We start from the raw sequence: 22400 nt of genomic DNA, 5'->3' as shown, positions 1-22400 counted from the left end.
AATATTAAGTAGTGTGGGAGGACAAAAACATTTAGTTTTTAGCTATATTAAAACTTAAGATTTTTATATTGCTGTAAAGCAATGTGTGCATACTGTTTATATATGTGTGTGTGTACTGGTTTATCCTACATTATGAGGACATTAAAGGATAGTTAAGCCAAAAAAGAAAATTATGTCATAATTTATTCTTCCTCTTGTTGTTCCAAACCTGTATGAACTTCTTTCTTCTGAACACAAAAGAAGATATTTTGAAGAATGTTGGTAACCAGACAGTTGATGGACCCCATTGACTTCCATAGTACTTTTTTTTTCCTACTATGGGAATCAATGGTTGCCATCAACTGTCTGGTTACCAACATTCTTCAAAATATCTTCTTTTGTGTTCAACAGAAGAAAGAAACACATACAGGTTTGGAACAACATAAGGGTGAGTAAATGATGACAGCATTTTCTTTTCTTTTTTTGTGTGAACTATCCCTTTAAGTCCTTAGAACTGTTGTGGATCTTTGTTCTTTCTCACAGAAATTGCGTTTTGGTCACAGGCAAATCATGTTTCTGCTAACTGTTTACCGATACTCGTTGCCTGTTGGAATATGGGTCTGTCTGCACTCTGCAGGTTGCGTTTTCGTTTTTAGTTGGCGTGCAATCCGCGCAGAATGACACCCATGTGAGCAGATACCATGCCTTGTGTGTCTACTTTCCTATTGGCTGCTCTAATCTCATGTTTTATTAATCAAATTGAGCCGTGGTATGTGTAGGAGTATTGCGTAAAACCTGGATTTGACATTCACATTTTAAGCGTTCTGTGTTGGCCTTTTTACCAATAGACAAGAAACGTTGCAGTACACGTGTATTACTGACCTTATAATATTTGGCGTTCTGTCGTAATTTGACGAAAATATGCGACTATTATGAAGAACGGCCATCTCCGTGTTTTGAAAACCAGCGCGTGTGGGGGCGTGGTCATCAAATCAGGGGGCGGGGCCAAACTGTCTGTACAATGGCCCGATGTGTTGACTGAATAACCCGCCATCTTGTTGTGACTCCTCTACGTGCGTGTGGAAGAGTGACTTCAAGGGGGATCCAGTCACGTCTTTCCTTTTTTTATAATTTTTTTTTTTATAGACGACAAGATTGGATCCCGAGCAGAAGCTTTTGAATCTAACTAGTTAGCATTTTAATTCAGTTCTCCAATCGTTTTCTGGACCATAACACGAAAAAGAGATGAGTATCGAGACGCTTTTAGAGGCGGCGAAGTTTTTGGAATTGCAAGCCCTGCAACAACAGAAAGCACGTGGTAAGAAAGGAAAATTATGGGAATGCAGTCCTCTATAACAGGCAGAGGGTCACTTTACTGAATCAGTGTTGTTCTCTAATGGAGTAGCCGGTTAATTTGAGACATTGTTGCATGTGATGTCACAGGCTGTGATTACAGGATTCGGTGTAGTGCGTGACATCCAAGATTTTTGTTGTGAAAAATCCGATAATAACAAGACTCTGCAAAACTGCAGTATAATATCCTTACGCTTACTTTCTAGTGTAGTAAACTGATGTGTTTCGCATAGTGACAGCCATGCATTAAAATGCAGAGAATGTAAGTTTATCTGCTTTGACTGTTGGGGTAGTTAGTGATTGAACACTTTATTGCAGTGTCGATGTAGGAAAACATACCTGCTTGCTTTTAAGGGCGGTGGCTTACAAGTACGTGCGCGAGTGCCAGTTGCTCTTTACATAATGTCTCAAGTATCACATTACGCAGCTCTTATCTACATCCTTTCTGTAGGAAGGTTTGGGTGTAATGTGTTATTTAATTTTCTTAAGGTGTTCTGCAGCGCAATAGTGTACGGCTTATTTATCTCACTATTGTTTTCTCTCCCGCGCTGCATGAGTCCTCTGGCGCTTTCTGAAGCTCCTCGGTGACGTGTCAGCCGTAGCCACGCCCCTTAAGCGACCGGGTGACGTGTCTACCATAGCCACGCCTTTTTAAGAACCGCGTGGACAGAGCCCTCCCCCTTTCCTCCATGTGCGCGCCAGGCGCTCCTCTGTGCAGGGAGGGGGGGTTTACAACCAGAGGCAAAGTAGGACAGTAACCCCATGCTTGCCTTTCCGAAATGTAGGCTACTGCAGTTATATAACGCACTCCTGTATTTTTTGGGATAATCGTGTTGCTCTTAGCAAAGTACTGAAAGAATGACAAGCTTGTTGGCTTTAGGATCACGCAATCAATTGAGAAACCCATTAAATCATTTTAGATATTGATATAATGTCAAAGATAATTGAAAATGTATAGATAAAATACATTCAGTTTAGCAATTGATACTAATAAAATATTGATTTATAATAATGTTTAGTTTGATTTTTAATAATGAAGAACATTTTAGAATGTTATTATTACAAAGTGATTTGATAATTGATATATGTATGTATATATGTGTATATATGTGTATATATATGTATATATATATATATATGTATGTATGTATGTATATATATATGTATGTATATATATATATGTATATATATATGTATGTATGTATGTGTATATATGTGTATAATACTATTTTTCATGCTGCATCAAGTTGACATGAACATGGATGAATATTATATTTTCTTTTTGCACTTTCAAGTTGAATACTATTATTATTTACTTATCCAAATTATAAAAATGATAGAGGAGATAGAGCCTTTGCTATTGCCGGCCCTAGGCTGTGGAGCCTTTCGGCAGATAACAGATCGGCACAGTCTTTAACTGTTTTAAAGCATCTCTTAAAACCTTTTTTCTTTCTTTCAATTCACTGTGAGCTTCTGTCATGAATGTGTGGTTTGACCTGTGTTTCTTTGTTTTATGTTTTGTTCAGCACTTTGGTCAGCTGTGTTTCCTTTTTTTAAAGGCGCTATATAAGTAAAACGTACTGCTTAATTGATTTTCAGCTGATTTTCTATTTCTCATTTGATATTTCATTTTCTTAAATGCTTATTAAGTGCCGCAAATGGCCTCCCATAGGCAGTGTCTAAATGTTCTATTTTTTACTAACATGCATGTATTTTACTCCAGTCTACGCGCGTGGCAGAATCATCTCAGTCAGTTTCACTTCTGTATTTCACCACAGCTGACTGGAATTCTACTCAGCATGTGACTTGGTAAAAGCATTCAGATAGCAGTTTAAGCTGGGCTGTAAATTGCATTGCAAACTGGTGTACAGTCATTTCCTTTGTGCAGTTACCCTTTGCCCTCTGTAGGTGTTAAATAAGTATGCCAAAATACTTTGGACAGTCAGGTGTTGTCCATGGGAATTATGAAAGACACACCTCAGGGCTTCTCTTCCTTGTCTGACAATACAGTGCTGTCAAATCGAGTAATCGCATATAACTTAAAAGTTTTTGTTTACATAATATATGTGTTTTTGAATATGTGTGTGTGTGTGTGCTGTGTGTGTATATATTATTAGTTGTATTATTAAGTGTTTGTGTGTGGATAGATAGATAGATAGATAGATAGATAGATAGATAGATAGATAGATAGATAGATAGATAGATAGATAGATATATGTCACATTACTTGTAATGTCAGATAAGGGAGGGACCAAACAGTCACATTTAATTTATGTTGACTTGAAAGACTTGTTTTTTCGTGTGTATTGTGCTTCCTTGTGTATTCTGGTAATTGGTTGTTTGGTTCCATAGGAACTAGACATCCACCACCACCTCCTGACCCCACATCTCTTTTCAGAGTAGGAGGCGTGCGCTGTTCAAATAGCATAGTGGTGACTGGTTGGGGGTGGATTGCTGCGCTGTGATTGGCTGAGATTAGGTTGGAGCACTTTCACCACCCCCTTCGCTGACACACACGATAAGAATGACTGTCTTAAGTCTCATTATCTTCTGAGTGCACATGATTTGACGCTGTCCTGCTTTTCACCCTAATGAGATTCATGACGTTCCAGGCACACACACACACACACACCTGTGTCTTTTTCATTTTATCTAGGGCACCTCATATGCCTGTGACCTCTTTACTACCCTGGGCGCTAAGAGGATTTTTTAAAACAAGTAGCATTAGATTGCACAATTAGACATTTTTTAATGTTTTAATTGGCATTAATTGGCTGATAGGTTAGGGAGATGCATATAGGGCAGTGGCTTGCAGTCACTGGTGTTCTGAAATGAGGTAAAGTCCAAATGTAAATTGATGTCCCAGGTAGACTTAACGTTGTCACATTTTTCTGGTTAAATATACATTACATTACATTTAAAAAGAAGAAGAAACCAAATACAGTTGTACAATGTTATTAATGTTATATTTAATAACTCATGACAATAATAATTTAAACAATATATTTACATATTTTCAGTCATTATGTTTTCATGACATGTCAAGTTTGATTTTGACCTGACATAAAGAGGTGATATCTAAGTAGGTGAGATGTTTACTTAGTTTTAAAATTATTCTTCCCATTAATGCCATAATGTTCATTCCGACTTAATCGCGAAACACACACAAAAACAAGAGGCGGGATTTATCGCACAAACCAGTCATAGCGTGATGGAGGCATTGCCTCCTCTCACTGACTTTTCCCCGTTCATTCTCAATTCCCCCCCACCAAACCCACCACATGCTTTAGGGGGTCTGTTAAAACTCAATGGGCTCAGGGGAGGCAAGAGAGACACGGACTCCCACTGTAACTTTACCTGCGGGTGTCGCTGTTGGACAGTGTTACATTAGAAACGGGTGATTTGCAGATGTTTTAAATGTCACATTTTGTATTATTTGCAATTGTTTTATTTTTGTTACATGGATTATTTATTTTCTCATCCAATTTTGTGAGGAGGCACTGCCTCCCTTGCCTCCTCGGAGGAAACGCCCCTTGTATAGAGAACTTTTGGAATGAAAATTGACTTGGATTAACCATAAAACCACTGACCAGGATAATTCTACTTCAGCCCCACAACAGTGAGCTAATAATAATTAAATGTACTTTAGCTGAGCAAAACCTATACGTTTATTAGGTGATTTCAGGGTTAATGTAGAAATCTGAAATCTAAATCTGAAAGATTAATGGTCTGGCATCGACTAATGAAAATCGGCCAGCTCGAGGGGTGGCACCTAGCCTGACTAGGTCAGACTTCGTACTTCCGCTCAATTTCAGTTCGCTTCTGTACTCAGTCTGAGATAGCGACCGTTTTCCCCCGTTTTCCTCCGGCCTCAAAACAGCCGGCCAATCAACGAACAGAGGGCGGGCTGAGAGCCGTGACGTAGACGCTGATTGTACCGTGGATGCGTAGATTTACTTCACATAATCCGCAAAAGTCGTTCACAGACATGTTCACTCTGGTATTTCGCTCGATGGTTTTGTTTTCGCATCATACATGTGTTTACAGTGGAAGTTAGATGCGGCTGAGAATGCGCATAACACACGCCATAACCAAACGTTATGTGATTGGCTTACGGGTAACCAATGATTTTAAACTTCAGACAAGCGCCCCCCCGCGAGAAAGAAAACGCTTTCCAATTATGCCCTTCCAGACTCTGTCTACAAAGCAAAGCAAAGTAGCAGAGTTTGGTATTACCAGGCTAGGCGGCACCATGCATGCATTTGAAAATCTCACTGCACGTAATTGGATAACACTACGACCAATCACAATAAGCCCCATACGCTTAGCTACTAGCGGAGCTAACTGGTAGATTAGACTCTTGCCGTATCCGGTCGGCAAAAACGGCCTTCTTGCAAAGGAACGATTCGAGCGGCGTCTTCTGTTCCTCTTTTAGGCTATGTTTACACGGAAACAATCTGAAGAGAAAATGCAAAAGTGGCGTTGCGTTATCACTTTTTATTCTGCGTTTAGACGAGCGTTATGGGGGGGAAATCTGCGTGCATATGGTGACGCAAAAGTGTGTGAAATTCGATGTAGTATGCACTCCAGGCGGCTAGGTGGCAATGTGAAGCACTGCCACACAACAACACCAAGTCCGCGCGCCTGCGTACAACCTTCACTGTCTAGCAGACTTTTGCATTTTTACCCTTTAGACGGGAACGCGACCGTGGAGCGTTTTTAAGATTTCCACTCTGGAGGGTGGTTTCACTTTTTTGCGTTTTTAAGCCCCAAAAACGCTGTCGCCGTCTAAACGAAAGGCACATCTGATTAAATATTTTTACGTTTTCACCCGCGAGCATTCTTGTGTAAACAGGGCCTTAGATAAAAAGCCAAGAGTAACTCGTTCATTGTAGCGTCGTTTCAAACAACTGGTGTTCATCCATAGCCATCTTGCAATGTTTGCTAATGACTTCGACGTCACAGCGCTGTCGTCATCTGTTTGCCTATATCAGATAACCCGATGTGATTGGCGCAGCTTGGATACAAGGGCATATTTAATGAGCATCATTACTCGACGCCAGAGTAAACTCGCTGAGCAAATTCAACTTGTGCTCTCGCGAGAACTCTGGATTTCCAAGGTAGTGTTAATGCAGAGTAATGGCTGCTGTAAATTCAGCTTTGCCATCACAGGAATAAAATATATTAAAATAGAAAACTGTTATTTTAAATTGTAATAATATTTACTGTGTTTCCTATCAAATAAATGTAAACTTGGTGAGCATAAGTGATGTCTTTCAAAAACCTTAATTTTACTGTGTGTGTACATACTTTTCAGGAAAATCAGCCTACGAATGGGTTACTTTTAGTTACCTGGGTTTGCACATTAAACTGGGATAAACATTTAACTGGGGGAAAAACTAAGTGATTGAATGCTCAGTCTGGGGGCAATCTTTTCACCTAAAATAGACATAACTTCCTTAATTTCTTTACTGGTGAACAGCAGTGGAAGTCCTTTAGTGCATCATCATATGTAGTTCTAGTTCTCCTCTCTAAGCGAAAAAATAGTTTGTGTTTCTCTCCAATGTCTCTATTTTTCATAAACGGTGTCAAGTAGGGTGCAACGGCATGTATAATTGATACTGAAGGTTTGGCGAAGGTTCAGAAGGCCGTCTTGTGGTGTTTTGGAGTAGCCCTGCTGAAGAAGGGATTGTGGTAGAAGGGGGGCAAGAATCGTGTTTCCATTTAGGCCAGAGAAACTTTAGCCTGAAGCCTGTACACAATGTGCTCTAACAGTGTAGTCTCTATCCCCCATTGTTAACAAGTAACACTTATTTGTCTGTACACACACAAAAGCTCCTTTAAAGGAGACAGATATAATCTCCGGCTGCTTTATTGACCTATACTGATTTGTGGCTGCCTTGTTTCCATTATATGCCCTAGTTTAGATGAGATGTTATTACATCATATGTGTGAGGTCAAAGGTTACTGCAGTGCAACATACAGTTCAGTCTCTTACATTTCCTTGAACACTGTTTACTGGGTCATACTGAGAGAGACTGGAGACAGGGAGGACATCCATTTTGATTATTTATTATCTTGTATTTTTGTTATAGATGTTACCTGAATGTTTATAGACTGATATAATGGATGGATGTTTACAGATTTGTAATGCATTTTTGAGTAAACGCTGAATAAAATAAGTGTTCATTTAATTTTAGAAAAATAATTTACAATCATGTATCAGTTTTTGACTTTTTATTTATTTGTATCAACTGTTATTAAAAGCAGTGAATAAATTCTGTTATTAAAAGCAGCGGTTATCGTTAATTAAAACTATTTTTTGTTAATTTAAATAGGGCTGAAATAAAATGTAAATGTAAATGTTAGACGAACAACCTAAATAACAGACGAAAATTCGAAATTTTGCTTTGGCAACTAACTGAAATACTTGTTTACGTTGAAGTACTAAAATTATTAAAACTGAAATAAAATAAACGAAAGCTAAATAGAAAATTACAAAACCTACATAACAAAAAAACGTATTTTTTAAAACTTTTTTAAAATCTGGTCTTTCATTGGTTAACAGCCATGAAAATAATTGGTTCATAAAAAGTATCGTCCAAAAATGTAATATCGGTACATTCCTTATAAATATGTATTATGTAAGTATTTTTTGGGTTCTGAATGTGTATAATTAATGAATTTGTTTTTTCTTTCAACAGAAGAGAATGAGCTTCAGGAAAGGCGGCGCCGTGAACAGGAGGCGGAGAAGCGGAGAGCAGAAGTCAACTCTTATACTCAGCCCATTCGAATGAACCATGTGACCTGGGTGGAGGAGTCCGGACCTGAGCATCGCCACATACCTGCCCCGGCCCAGCCTCTTCCCCCACCCCCTCCCCCTCCCCCCACCATGCCCATCACAGTCATCCCTATCCCGGTGGTAGCCTCCACTCCTCCCGCCCTCCCTCCACCCCCCACCACAGCTCTCAGCCCGTCGGCAGCACCCCACCTCACGCCACCCAGAAAAGATGTCCACTCGCTGCCACACCAGCAGGCACTGCACCAGCGCACCCTCATCCCGTCTCAGGTGAAGGCAGAAACCACATCACTGTCTCAGTTCAATAGCACCAAACTGGCCCAGCAGCTCCAAACCTTCCCGGACTCCATCATCGCGTCCTCCCAGCATGCACTTCTCCCCCAGCCCGGACCTTCTTCAGCACAACTCAGCCCGTCCGATGACCACCGTAGTTTGGATGGCAAGAAAAGACCTGGCGGGTGAGTGAGGGCGTGAAGCTGTCATTTATCACCTGTGTTTAAGACTGAATCACATGAGAACTTTATAGCGGGTTTTATGGCTGTGAGTTTGTATTATGTTTGGGAGCTAACTATTAAAGACTGTATGACGTGTTTACAGGGCAGGAACGAGAGAAGTGCACAATAAGCTCGAAAAAAACAGGTAAGGTCATCTTTGTTTGCTGTTGGTTTACCTCTATTAAATGACTTTCACCCAATGCTTTTCTACATAGAAGGTGATGGAAGGTGTACACTACCATTCAAATTTTTGGGAGGGTAAGATTTTTAAATGCTTTTGAAGAAGTCTCTTGTGCTCAAGGCTGCATTTATTTAATCAAAAACACAGTAAAAACCGTAATGTTGTGAAATATTATTATAATTAAAAATAACTGTTTTCTGTTTTAAAATGTAATTTATTCATGTGCTTCAAAGGTGAATTTTCAGCATCATTAGTCCAGTCTTCAGTGTCACATGATAATTAAAAAATCAATACAATATGCTGATTTGTGGCTGATGTTGTTCTTAATATTATTATCATTTGAAAACAATAATTTTGTGGAAACCGTGATGTTTTTTTTCAGGATTTTTTGATTAATAGAAAGTTTCAAAAAACAGCGTTTATTTGAAATAGTCCTTAAATTACTTTTCTTTCACTTTTGATCAATTTAATGTGTCCTTGCTGAATTAAAGAATACTTTTCTTTTAAAAAAAACGTACCGACCCCAAAGCTTTGTACGCTAGTATAATTCCTGTTTCAAAACAAGTCTGCCATTGATTGATATACAAATCATAAATAATAAGTGAATGCTGACACTTGAATGAATAACCCTTGTCGATTATAACTTCTCTAATTATAAATGATCTTCTTTTTTCAGACGTGCACACTTAAAGGAGTGTTTTGAGACTCTGAAGAAGAACATCCCTAACGTTGATGAAAAGAAGACCTCCAATCTGAGCGTTCTGAGAAGTGCTTTGAGATACATTCAGGTAAGTTCAACGCCGTCTCTGGTTATAGATCTTCACTGTCTGCCGTACGTCTACATCTCTCCCCACGTCATCTGACCTCGACTTGAGGTGTATATTTACACGTGTAAACAATGCTCGAGCGGAAGGGAATACCACCCGACGAGGCATTCTTGAGTTTGTTAGTTGCAGTGGTTTTGTCTGAAGATTGAAAATGAGATATTTTCCAGTGCTTCTTTTGATTGATCTTAAGCTCGAGATTAGCAGGATTGCTTCCTTCCTGCTGTGTGAGCAGAGCACCTTCCCTTAACCATCGCTTCATTTGGTTCATGCAAACCGAGATCATAAGCTTTGCTCTATCTGATTAAACCAGCGCCTCATTCACACATGTGCTCGGCTACAGGCAGACCCTTTAGAAGAAGAAGAAATCCAATCAAGTCAAAGGATTTGATTTAGCCGAGGCACAAGACGTGCAGGAGACTTAGGGCAGTGTGGAAACAGAATTCGTGTCACTGGATCCCCCTCCCTCCCTTAAGCCGCTCGCTTCTAGCCATTGGTAGATTTGACAGACCGACCAGCCGAACCATTATCGCTTTTCCCGCTCTCTGCTGCCTGTTGCTCAACCAGGCTTAAAGTGTATTTATTTAAAGCACATGGCCTGTTGAAAACAACCAGCCATTTGCTAGCATTTCTGCAGGATGTGTTCAGTATTCTGGGAGGTTGAAGTTTTTTGAATATATGGTATATTGTACAATACATTGTATTTGGAAAATCATATTTTGTGATTAAATGTAATTAATCTTGAGATCTAGTTTGAAGCTGTAGATTTACATGCTACTGGATAAAGAAGTACTTAGCTAGCTACACCATATGTTACTTATAAAACAGTTAACTACATTGAAGCTGCCTGTTAACCGTTGCCAGAGCGTGGGCGCACTGAAGCGGTTTTATTTATATATAGTTCAAAGTTACTATCAGATTTAATGTTATACCTTGACAAACTATACATCATTAAAAAGATATAAGACTCAAGTTTCAGAATTTGACCACTATTGTATTCTGAGAAACTTATAGCGACAGTTATTTCTTAATTTGTGTCAGGAGTTATGAAATGAAAAAATGAGTCGATACCTTTAATATGAATTATGCGCGTCAGCCGCTTTCATTCATAAAAAACTCCGTGCTGTCGTCATGACAGCGATACACAAAACAACGTCCTTCAGGGCTTTTAGCTAAAAAATTTGCAGATTTGGAGAAATATTGATATATTCTCATAGGTTTACATCAGATTTCTATAGACAGGAATAATATTTATTGAATTTATACCCAAATGCGTCGATGTAATCATTATGAGCGTTTGCATACTCTGTTAATGTGTTTTCAATTCATACCAATAGCCTGAGGGCGCCCTCGCCGCCCTGTGCACAGTATTAGAACATGAAGAAGTGCCATAATCATGTGACAATCCAGGAAGCCTCGAACACACACACAGCTAACAACAGATCGCGCTGTAACTATGGCTGTAACATGCAGATACAGACATTTTGAAGACAATAAACATGTTTGCTATGATATTTGAGTTACCTGTGTTTTTCAATCCATGCCAGGTATTTCCATAATAATAGATTATATTTATAATGTAATGCTAATCTATATAGAATCGTTGTGCAGAACACTATCCAATAGTATATTTTCTGTCTGATTTTTTTATCTGAAGCCAAATTAGATCACAGAAAATTATTTAAAATACTCGATTTGCTTTATAAAGTAAGTTTATAAGCACAAACATGGTTTTAATCTCATAAATTGTCGTGTATTGATGGTGTGCTAAGCTAACATGCTAGCTAGCCCTAGGTGCACCTGCCACCTAGAAGTTATATTTTTATTATTTTTTGAATGCTTACTGACTTAGATACAGTTTAAAATGTAAGGGTGAACTTTGAGAAAAGAAATTAGTGACTGAAACCATATGAATAGCCTGTGAATAGCCAGTCGTTAGTAACTATAATGCAGACAAAAGAAATGCATATTTCGAGCCATAACCAGGCTGGAGAGGTGTGAATGTGTGCAGGGGGAGACTGAGACTGAATGGGGATCGTCTGCACCACAAAACAATAAAGAAAATATACTGGATAGATGGTTAGAAGATGGCAATAAACATCAGTAGCATTTTAGCATCAAATCAAAATAAAGTCACATGACATGGTCTTGAAAAACATTTCACTAAATACAGAGTTTTGGACTTATTATCTTAAGATTTTAAACATAAAATGTTTAGACATGTGGCATTAGCTGTAGTGCATTTCTAGATTGCTCCAGTGCCAACTTCAATTTTATTTTCATGAGGATATTTCATAAAAAATAATTTCTAATAACTTTACAAAACTTTGAAGCTATTTATAACAATTTTTGTCATTATGACAATAATTAATTCTACATTTACAATAAACTGCCAGGTGTCAGCTTTCAAATGAGATCATACTTGTGCTTTTAGTACAAAGGGTTCATGAACTGTATCTGTTTCAGTTTGGGTATGTCATTTCTTGGGATTTTTCAAAAGTGGGGTTGCAGCTTAACAGGTTAAGGATAGATTTTAAATGTCCGGATCATAAATGTATTTTTAAACTACAAAGTCAATTATAGTGACTACATCGTTTAAAAATACATTTATGTATACATTTGTATGCATAAATGTAATGTGATATATATGAATACAACATATTTATTCAACTATATAGTCAAATGAAATAAATTTGATTTAATTGAGGTGGAAGAATCGTTTTTTTACCAGTTTGTTTACATTCACAGTCCATTTACTGTCTGACTCTGAAACTCATTAACATAAATGAATTAGACTTCCCAACTTTCTATTTGAGAGGACCTTTCAGGAGTGTGTCGTCAGTATTTTAAGCTCGCTGATACAGTGTGACCAAAACAGCAACGTAACATTTTGTTTAGTTAGTCATTCTGGATGTTTTATTATTGGTGACACTGAATAATTACTGTCTTTTGAATGTTTTTCCTGGACAACGGGCTTGTGAGAAGTTCATGTCTATTTTGTAGCTAGTCAGTCAGTTATATGAGCTGTTTCCCCGCCAGTATCTCTTCATCTCCCTTTCTGTTTTGTCCTGTGTTCCTGCTAAAAGATTAGTGTGTGCCTGCAGGTCACGGGGCTTCTCTTTTAATGATTAGTGTTGTGTTTGCGTGTAAGTGTGTTTTGCGATGGTCTCTGGAGGTGGCGGCGGTGGCACAGTGTGTGTCCAGGTCGGTCAAATCTGGTTTTTGACGTTCAAAGTGAAGTAATTAATAGTGATTCATTATTCGCGGGACAAAGTGCGACAATAACTATGTGTTTAGGCCAGACGGTAACATACCAGTGTCGTTATTGTTAATTAAAATATTAACACTTTAAAATAAGGTACCATAACGTTAGATAATCCATTAACTAACAATGAGCAATACGATTGTTACAGTATTAATTAATCGTTGTTAATAAAAACACAACTGTGAATTGTTAGTTCATGTTAACTCAGATCCTTTAAATTATATTATCCTTCTTTAGATTTTAGTAATGTGCTAGTAATTGTTGAAATTAACGTTGCAAAATACTTCTAAAGCATTTATCAATGTTAACTAATGTTGTTAACAAATAGAACAGTATTGCACTAAAACTATTACAATTGTTTTTGGTAATTTAAATAAAGATAAAATAATATATAAATATTACATGAAAAACGTATGAAAATTAGAAATGTTACCTTGGCAAACATACTAAACTCACTAAAGCTATATAGACATATTAAAATAAAATTACTATATCCTTTAAATAATATTAACAGATACAACTTTAGTTTTTAGTAATAGTAAATGTTGAAATTAACTAGTATTTTGCAATCTAAGTTAATGTTAACAAATGGTAATTGAAATAGAGATATAAATATTACATGAAAAACTTTAGAGATGTTGCCTTGGCTAACTAGTACTAAATTTACTAAAACTGACATAATTAAAGCTATATAGAAATAAAAAAAAGAATGTGTGGCGGGTGAAAAAAGTTTGTTTCATTTCTCTGAATATTCAGAGAAATTTGTTTGTCATGGAAAGTCTAGAGGAAGTAGTCGCTCAGCAGTCCTTGTGGTTTTGACTCATTATTCATATTGTTGTTTTGCAGTGTGTGCAGCTACATATTAATTTCCCATGCTACACTAGTCTCATTTTATAGCTCATAATAACATAGTCCAGAAAGTGAACAGTTTCTGGTGACTGTTTCTTTAAATGTTATCCTACAGTCCTGATAAGTCTCAGGAGTTTCCCTGCCGTTCTCTCCATGTCATGTAGCTCAGAGCTCCTCCTCCATTTCTCCCTCCTTCTGTGCTTTTTTTTTTTTTTTTTTTTCCTTCCCCCAGTCTCTCCTTCATGTTCCCTGCCACGGCCACATGAGTAGCGAGCACATGGCTAGACAGAGCCTCGTGACGTCACCCCTCCAGCCGCTGTTCCTGCCGCAGCACGGCACACTCGTAGAGCTCCATCTTAGTTTAGCCACATCCCTGAAACCCCCGCATTAGGTGCTGCCTTTTATTTAAGCAACCTTGCAGGACCTGTTTTTGCCTAGCAGTTTGCAGTGCATTGTGTTTCAGTGCTGACTGTGTGACTGATGTATTGTTTCAACCTGATAATAATATTGAGAATTTTTTTGGTTCTTATTTTTGCATGTATTGTGAAATCTATGATGCAGATTTATGTTTGCGTGAACCCTGATGTGTCACGATCAGCAGGATTGTGATTGGACATGTCATCAGGATTTGCAAAACCAGAAGGAATCCTGTGAAATCCACCTGATTCATTTCCTGCCTTTGTGTAGCGGTGTGTAGAGTAAGGCCGATGTGGGTCAGTTGGGCATCTATATCATGCTTTGCAGAAACTAGTGGCTTGTCCTTGTGGGCGGGATCACATGATTCCTACTACGTATGCTAAAAGACTCATTCGTTTTTGTACAAACCACTGCAATTTCAATGTAGCTGATTCAACAAGTCTTCTTTGGTAAATGTCAGCACCATCTGCAGATCATTTGCTTTAAATGGAAAATCCTGTCATCTGTTCATCCTCATGTCGCTCAAAACTATTAGGACAAAAAGAGTTATTAGCAACATGAAAAAGCTCCTCTTACTGGCTATCTTGCTCAGTTGCAATTATAAAATGCTAATTCCAACCTAATTCATATATTCTGTTTTAATTTAAAGATTGGCAAATATAGTTGTTGTTGTTTTTTAATACACTCTTATTCAAAAGTTTGGGGTTGGAAAGAGTTTTTAATGTTTTAAGAAGTCTCTTATGCTCACCAAGGCTGCATTTCTTTGATCAAAAATACAGTTAAAACTGGCAAATATCATTACAATTTTGAAAAATTATACTTTTTTCTCCGGATTCTTTGATGAATAGAAATCTTTCGTAACATAATAAATGTCTTTACTGGCAGTTTTGTTCAATTTAATGCTCCCTTTCTAACTAAAATGTTACTGACCTCAAACTTTTGAACTGTGTGTGTGTGTATTTGTAATATAAATAATCATTAGTCTTTTTGGTGTTTAATTTACACTAGGGAATTAAGTGAGCCAGGATCAGTGTTCTTTTTAAAAATCTATCTGACATCCTCCTAAGTGAAAAAAGTTTACATTTGACGTTGATGACATCCCAGGATAGGTTTAATCAAGCTCAAACTATTAACAAGCAGTGGCAGTCAAAGGATATATTAGTTGTAGGTTGAGCTTTCTCTCTCCACACAAATATAAACTGCAGTACAAGACTTCCTCTTTTTCAGCACCACGTCAAACCAGAGACCCAGTGAGATTTACAGCTGTGCTTGAATAGGCAGAGTTACCAAATGCCTCAAACTGGAGTCACGGAATATATTTCACTGCAGGCTTGTTTATGAGGAAGAGCGTGGCTGCAACGTGGCTCATATGCTCTCTCTCTCTCCCTTCTTTTGTTCTGCAGAACGGAGTCTGCAAACACAGGACCCCCCCCTCCCCCCTTCCCCATCTAACACTGCATGTGACAACATCAGGTCAATTTTTACCTCATACAAATCCATCATATGCACGCACACTTGTATATACATAAACGTGACGACGCAAATGCACACTTGCATGTGCATAGTCATGGGGGCGGAGCTTAAGTGAGTAACTGAAGATAGCAAACCGATGGGGGATGGGGAGATCATGTGCTCAGCTTATTTTTTTTTATGCCTAATTTCGATATAGCCTATTCACACCGCACAGACAAACGCTAACAAACACGTTTGTTGGGTTTTGTCGGATCAGTGTGTTACCCCCTGATGGCATTGGTCGGGGTTTGTTTTCACCCGACTGAACATGTTCAATCAGTGTTTGTCTGTGTCTGTTGGGGCAGATTTTTCACAAAATTCTAAATCCAACGGCCAGCTTGTTTGTTGGTGTTTGTCTGTGCGGTGTGAATAGGCCTTTAGAGTGCAGGGTGACCGATAAAGCCTAAAATAAACAGATTTATACCTTAGATGCTGATAACAGCAGCTTTTTTTTTTTTTTTGGCCAATCATAAACATTTTAAAAACTGGCACCCCCGATCCCACCTCACTACCAAAAAAATTCACATTTTATTTTTTTATGTTGAAAACCCTGCATTGAAAACCTCTTCACTTTCACCATTTCTACACCAGATGCTAGCGGTGTGACGCGACAAAAGTCAATAAAACCCATTATAATCAGTTATTCTGTCTACACTGGATGTGCGCGACACAACAAATCCCCAAAAGTAAACTGATGCCCTGTTCTATTTATGCCGTACTCCAAGTGCTCGTGCTACTTAACAAAAAGGATAAATGGATTTGCAACGGTCGCGTCCAGTGTAGACAGCTTTTAGCTGTTGCAGCGTGAGAACGTGACAACGGTTACGTCCGGTGTAGACATTTGGTCTGCTGTTGAAGGTTGAACGGCGAGTTCACAATAGCAGCTTGTGGTGCCGTCTGCTGATTGAGGTGCTTTTCTGTGGTGTGGATCTTCTGTGTTGGAGTTGTTTAGACAGTGCAAAGTTAACTGTCTGAAGAAGGAAGTTTTAGAGGAATTGTTGTTCGGTGCCACTTTATAAGGCATAGAGCCAACCGCCAATCACACACTCGAATGATGTTGCCACAGCGGTTTTCTTTTTCTTTCTTTTTTCCTCAGCTGCAGTACCTGTGTGAGGCACCCCCCGGCAGGCGCAATAATTTGAGAACCACTACATTATAGTATTTTTCACATAAATTTGAATAAAACACTATTACCTTTTACTTTTTAATGATTTATTAGATGGAACTGTTAAACAGAAGCCGTAAACTAATTACGATGGAGAACGTTAGCTCCGACCCTCAGGCGCTGGTGTTCTCAGCGCAGTAAAATATACTGAGTCCGCTTCCCCCACATCAGCCAAGCAGAAAAACCTATCGACCAATGCTGATTATAAAAGAATGCCAAGTATTGTCCAATATATCGGCCTTGATGATAGGCACTAGGCTAGACTAGGCACTGACCTGATTTTACCTCCATGTCCTCCAGGATATAAATACAACAATGATTCACATTTATCTCCTCCTCAAACACCATCCAGATGTTGTTATTCCTATGCAGGAGATGATAACATCTCACTCATATTGAGTCAGGAGACGGTTTAGCTGTCCTGGGCTGGAGCAGGAGGGAAGGAATGGGGCCCTAGTCCACGGATCAGGAGTTCAGTGGGTTTGGGTGTTTGTAGAGCAGGCCGGTGTGTGTGTGTGTGTGAGAGAGACTAACAGAGGCAGGCATGCACAGCTGTGAGCTGGAGCTGCGCCTGATGTAGTACGCAGACCAGAGAGCTGTCAGCATGCCTCATCAGCGGTGGGAGGAAGGGTCCATGAGGGCCTGGTGGAGACAGCTAGCAAGGAATGTACTGGCCCCCCAGGGAAAGGAGGGCGCACTTGTAAAAAAAGACGGCTCTTATGACGAATGTGAAGATATTGTTAGGAAATGCTTGCACTGAGATTCAGTATTAGATTTGTTTTCTGGTAGAAATGTAGTCCGGTTGAGCTAACGTGGGCGTAAAAGTGCTATCAGCTTTATCTATATAGTTAGCCTTGAACTTGGCATAATGAGAAGTGTTTCACATCATATTATTTACTATATCTATGTATATTAGCATGATTGGAATGCTGTATCGACCAATCAGCATGCAGAAGTCATGCAGTATTTTAACTAGAAAGTTTTTAAATTGTAATGATATTTCATAATTGGTGAGCCTTGGTGAGCATAAGAGACTTCTTTCAAAAACATAAAATCTTACACCAAACTTTTGAAAGATAGTGTATATTAAAAGAGCAAAAGCTTGTAAACAACAGTTGCTGAGGTAGAATAGGTCAGCAGTGTTTTTAACGTGGGGATAAGTGATGGATCAGTTGAGGTCACACATATTGCTACTATTTTAAGTTCTGCTGCTCTGATTCCTTCTGTTAATGTTGTTACGTTAAGCTTCTGTCCTGCACACTAGACCTATATATGGAGCCACTGAGAGGTGCTCAATCAAACAGGCTTTTTATACCACTGCCCAGTGCAGACAGCACATGCTCACGCTGTCACACTCTGCTGCCCGCTCACCGTACCTGTTACCACGGCAACTGGGACGGTTTTCAGCTGTTGCCTTGACAACAGTCCAGTACTCCCATTTAATTTGCTGAGACAAAAGCTGTCTCTCATTTCGAAGGCTGCGTCCTCCGAAGGGCCCCATACGTCATAAAGGATGTCTTATTTCAGAAAAGAAACCATTATAAAATTATTCCTAGTGAAGCGTGAATTGTTGTAATTTCTTTGACTTTGGAAAGTAGTGGTCAGTTTACTGAAATGAAGCAGCCCACGATGACGTATGCGGCCAACAAACGTGACCTCCGGAGGACGCAGCCTTCGAAATGAGACACAGTTAAAGACGCTAATGCCTCTGGGAGGCAAAAGGGCACTCTGAGCTTTGGAAAGGAAGTGGGGTGTATCGATTGGCTTTGGTCATTATTCACGAGAGTGCAGAAGAATAGACCTTATCGACCCCGAGTCGAGCTGGAAGCCCCTCTTTATCTTCTGTGTTGTGATCTACAGACACTTGTACCCATATCAAATGACTGGCCTGGATCGTGTTTCCACGCTGTTGTTGTTTCTGCAATGCCATGCTTGTTCAGCGCACGTGGTGTAGGAGAAGGATGAGCTGTGTAATATGTGCGTCCTCCATCACTGTCATTGCTCAGTGTTTGAGGGTTAGTGTGTCTTTAAATGTATTATATTTTATATGCTACGATTTTTGTGGCACATACCACAATTTGAATGTGCTCTTTGAGTTTCCTAAAGAGCATGTCATTAGACAAGCTTCACAGTCATTTAACACAATGTCCACAGAGATATTTTATTATAAACCTTTCAGAGTTCAGGTTTGTTAATAAAATAAATGATTATTATTATTAATAATATTATTATATTAATTTGTTTAATACAATATATGCTATTACTACTATATTATTTTAAAATGTATATTTAAAAAAGTAAGTTTTATATATATATATATATATATATATATATATTTGTACAATATTTTGTGACTATATTGACACTATAATTATTTTAAATAAACAAGGTAACACTTTATTTTAGAGTTCAATTCTCACTTTTAACTAGTTGCCTATTAGCATGCATATTACTAGGCTATTGGCTGTTTATTAGTACTTATAAAGCACAATGCCTTATTCTACATCCCTTAATCCTACCCAGTACCTAAACTTAAACACTACAAAAACTACCTCGCTAACAAATAATAAGCAGTAAATTAGGAGTTTGAGGCAAAAGTTGTAGTTAATAGTTAATGTGTTCCCCATACTATGTTAATCTATATAACATTTAAAAGTCCATTCTGTTCACCCATTAGACAAATCGCAGAGCACCATTAACTTTATTATTATATATAAAATATTTATATATTGTACAATATTTTGTGAATATATTAACAACATATTTCCCATTTAAAAAAATAAATTCCTATTATATATATTTTTATGTTTTAAGTAACTTCACATTTCATTCCGTTCACACGTCAGATCACTGAGCAGCATGGTTTTTAGTTGAGTGTATTTCCCCTTGTGCACAGACCCCTTAATCTCTTGCTCTCCATCCTCTTAAGGTCTTTAGCTACTGCTGTGTCCTCATTGCCTGTTTGTTTCTCATGCGTCAGCTGACAGTGCAGGGAAACTGGGTCACTTGGGCCCTGCCCAGAGTGTGCAGTGTCTCGTCCTCTGTCCCTGCCCTCTCACTCTATCTCTGCTTGTGTCTGGAGCTTCGTGTTTCTCTGATCTACAGTTTACCTCATGTTTGTGAAGTTGGATCACTATCTATGTGTTTATGTGAGTAGGTAGAAATGTACTCTTGTTTGGCACGCTCACACTACCCAGATGTCCACTTGTGATTGGCCGAGCTCCTGCGTCATGAGCTCCACCCACTGATGTTACTCAGCGTGTGCACTCTTGCACACCAAGTGAATGCCTTCCCAGAAGTGGGAGGTGCTGTCATGCTTTGGGTAATCCACGTGTTTGTGTGAGTATGAGAGAGTGGCCGTGGCAGGGCTCTGATGAAAGCAAAAACAGACGGTGGGGGAGGTGTGTGTTTGGACATCCAGGAAGGACCAGGAACTTAACCTCCACGCCTATAGATGATTACAGGCACACTTACAGAGAAGCATGTGATCTGTTTCTCTTACAACAAATCTAAGAAATTCCCATATGCTTCCTTATAGCAGCCTTGGTTGTGCTCTATTAGGATATGAGTAAGAGATATTATCGGTTGTCATCGCAAAATAACCCTTACCAGAATGACCAGAGTATTTTATCTTTATATTTGAAATAATGTAAAAATGACATAATTGTATATAGAGAGGGAAATAAATGACACAAATGCATATATAATGAGAGGTTATACATATAGTAAAGTTTATATATAAAGTTCTATTTTTGGCAAATGTAAAGGCCTTTTCACACCAAAAGTGAAATGTCTAAGCTGAAGGAAATTCGAATTCACACCTGTACAGTAGAGGGCGCAGCTCAAACAAACCTTTTAGCTGAGCTGCTATTCTGAATAGCAGAAGAATATGACACAGGAGAAGAAGGTTCAACACTTACTTCAGCAATAAAATCAACATGTGTACCTACAATGTACCATTTCTTCCTGTATTTTAAGCTCTCACACTTCCAGTTGCTTATGTTTGTTACTGGTTCCCTTTTCTTCTGTGTGAGGTGTTACTTTTACTTTTGCTTTAGCAGTTCTTATTTAATAATAGAAGGGTTAAGGAAAAAGCCACCAACTCTTAAGTGCATGGAAATGCTGGTCTTGTATTCTTTTTGTTGCACAGCAAGGTGACATTTAATTGTTGCAGCTATAGATTTTCAGTGTACCCTGCCAGCTCTTAATGCATGGGATAAATGCTCAGTTGTTTATTTCTTCATTTTCCCCTCGTAGACTCTGAAGAGGAAGGAGAAAGACTACGAGCATGAGATGGAACGTCTGGCGCGGGAGAAGATCGCCTTGCAGCAGAGACTGGCTGAGCTGAAGAACGAGCTGAGCCAGCGATTGGATGTGATCGAGATCGACCGTGTTCTTCGACAGACTGTGCAACCAGATGATGACCAGGCCTCTACCTCCACTGCCTCAGGTTAGTCTCGCAGAAGGGTTTGTCTATATCTGTACAGTACTGTATATCTGCTAAAAGTTCTGACTTCAGTTTCATTCTTTAACTTGTTTTAACAATCTATTAATAGTTTGTGACTCTCTTTATTTTGTTGTTGTCTGTACAGAAGGTGAAGACAACATCGATGAAGATATCGAAGATGAGAGCTTATCCCCCACGGCCAACGCCTTACTCAAAGTGCCTGCTGCGCTTCAGCCAGAGTTAAAGAAGTCACATTCTGCCCTGCCCCTCATAACACAGCACATCTCCATCCCACACAAACAGTCTAAAACTTTGTCCCCGAGTCCCTCAGCTCAACTATCCCCTGTGGCCGCCGCCGCCTTGTTCACAACTCCGGCTATGTCCTCAATGCCAGCACAAGCTCCTAATGGCCCAGCATCTGCTCCGGCCCTGCAGACCCTACCTCCGGCCCAGACCCATATAGTGACCACAGCCAGCCTGCAGCCTACCGTCATTGCTCACGCGGGATCGGCGTCGCACGCCTCTGTCATCCAAACCATCAACCACGTCATCCATCCAGGCTCCAAGCACATGGCCCACATCTCCCCTTCCTCCTCGAGCTCGGTGCAGCTGGCTCCCGGACCTCAATCCATTAGCCATATCACTGTCGCCCACCTTCCTGCAATCTACCCTCAGCCCGTTACGGTCACACAGCCGGCGGTTATGAGCCACATCGCGCACACACTCTCTCACGCCCAGATGAACGGCACTTCGGTATCTGCCGCACAAGCCGCCATGGTTGGCAAGCAGACGGCTGTGGGTCCTCAAGTGGTTACCCATCACCCTCAGCTTGTGGGCCAGACCGTCCTCAACCCAGTCACTATGGTGACAATGCCCTCCTTCCCAGTCAGCACGCTAAAGCTGGCCTGAAGCGCTGACAGTCAGACCCCTAGATCGAGTATAGACACTTAGACCACATCTGCCCCGTTTGAGACTGCAGCCACATGCAGCACTGCATCTAAACGAACTATAAAGCTACAGGACTCAGTACATTCCAAATGAAAAGAAAGTATATAAAGACTCAAAAAGTGATACAAAGAAATTTATTGAATGTCTAATACTATATAATGATATAT

At 39.3% G+C, this 22400-nt stretch overlaps 1 protein-coding gene across 1 annotated transcript; it reads left to right on the top strand.

The window, feature by feature from the left end:
- Positions 1–1028: 1028 nt before the first annotated feature.
- Positions 1029–22400, top strand: mnta (MAX network transcriptional repressor a). Its single transcript, XM_084418412.1, has 6 exons — positions 1029–1297; positions 8037–8589; positions 8729–8770; positions 9483–9594; positions 21096–21288; positions 21431–22400. The coding sequence occupies exons 1-6, from the start codon at positions 1225–1227 to the stop codon at positions 22192–22194; spliced, it is 1737 nt and encodes a 578-aa protein (XP_084274538.1). The 5' UTR covers positions 1029–1224; the 3' UTR covers positions 22195–22400.

Source organism: Rutilus rutilus, assembly GCF_951802725.1.
Source record: "Rutilus rutilus genome assembly, chromosome: 9".
NCBI classification, from domain to species: Eukaryota; Metazoa; Chordata; class Actinopteri; order Cypriniformes; family Leuciscidae; genus Rutilus; species Rutilus rutilus.
Note: the sequence above shows the minus strand (reverse complement) of the source record. Positions and strands in the feature narration are given on the sequence as shown.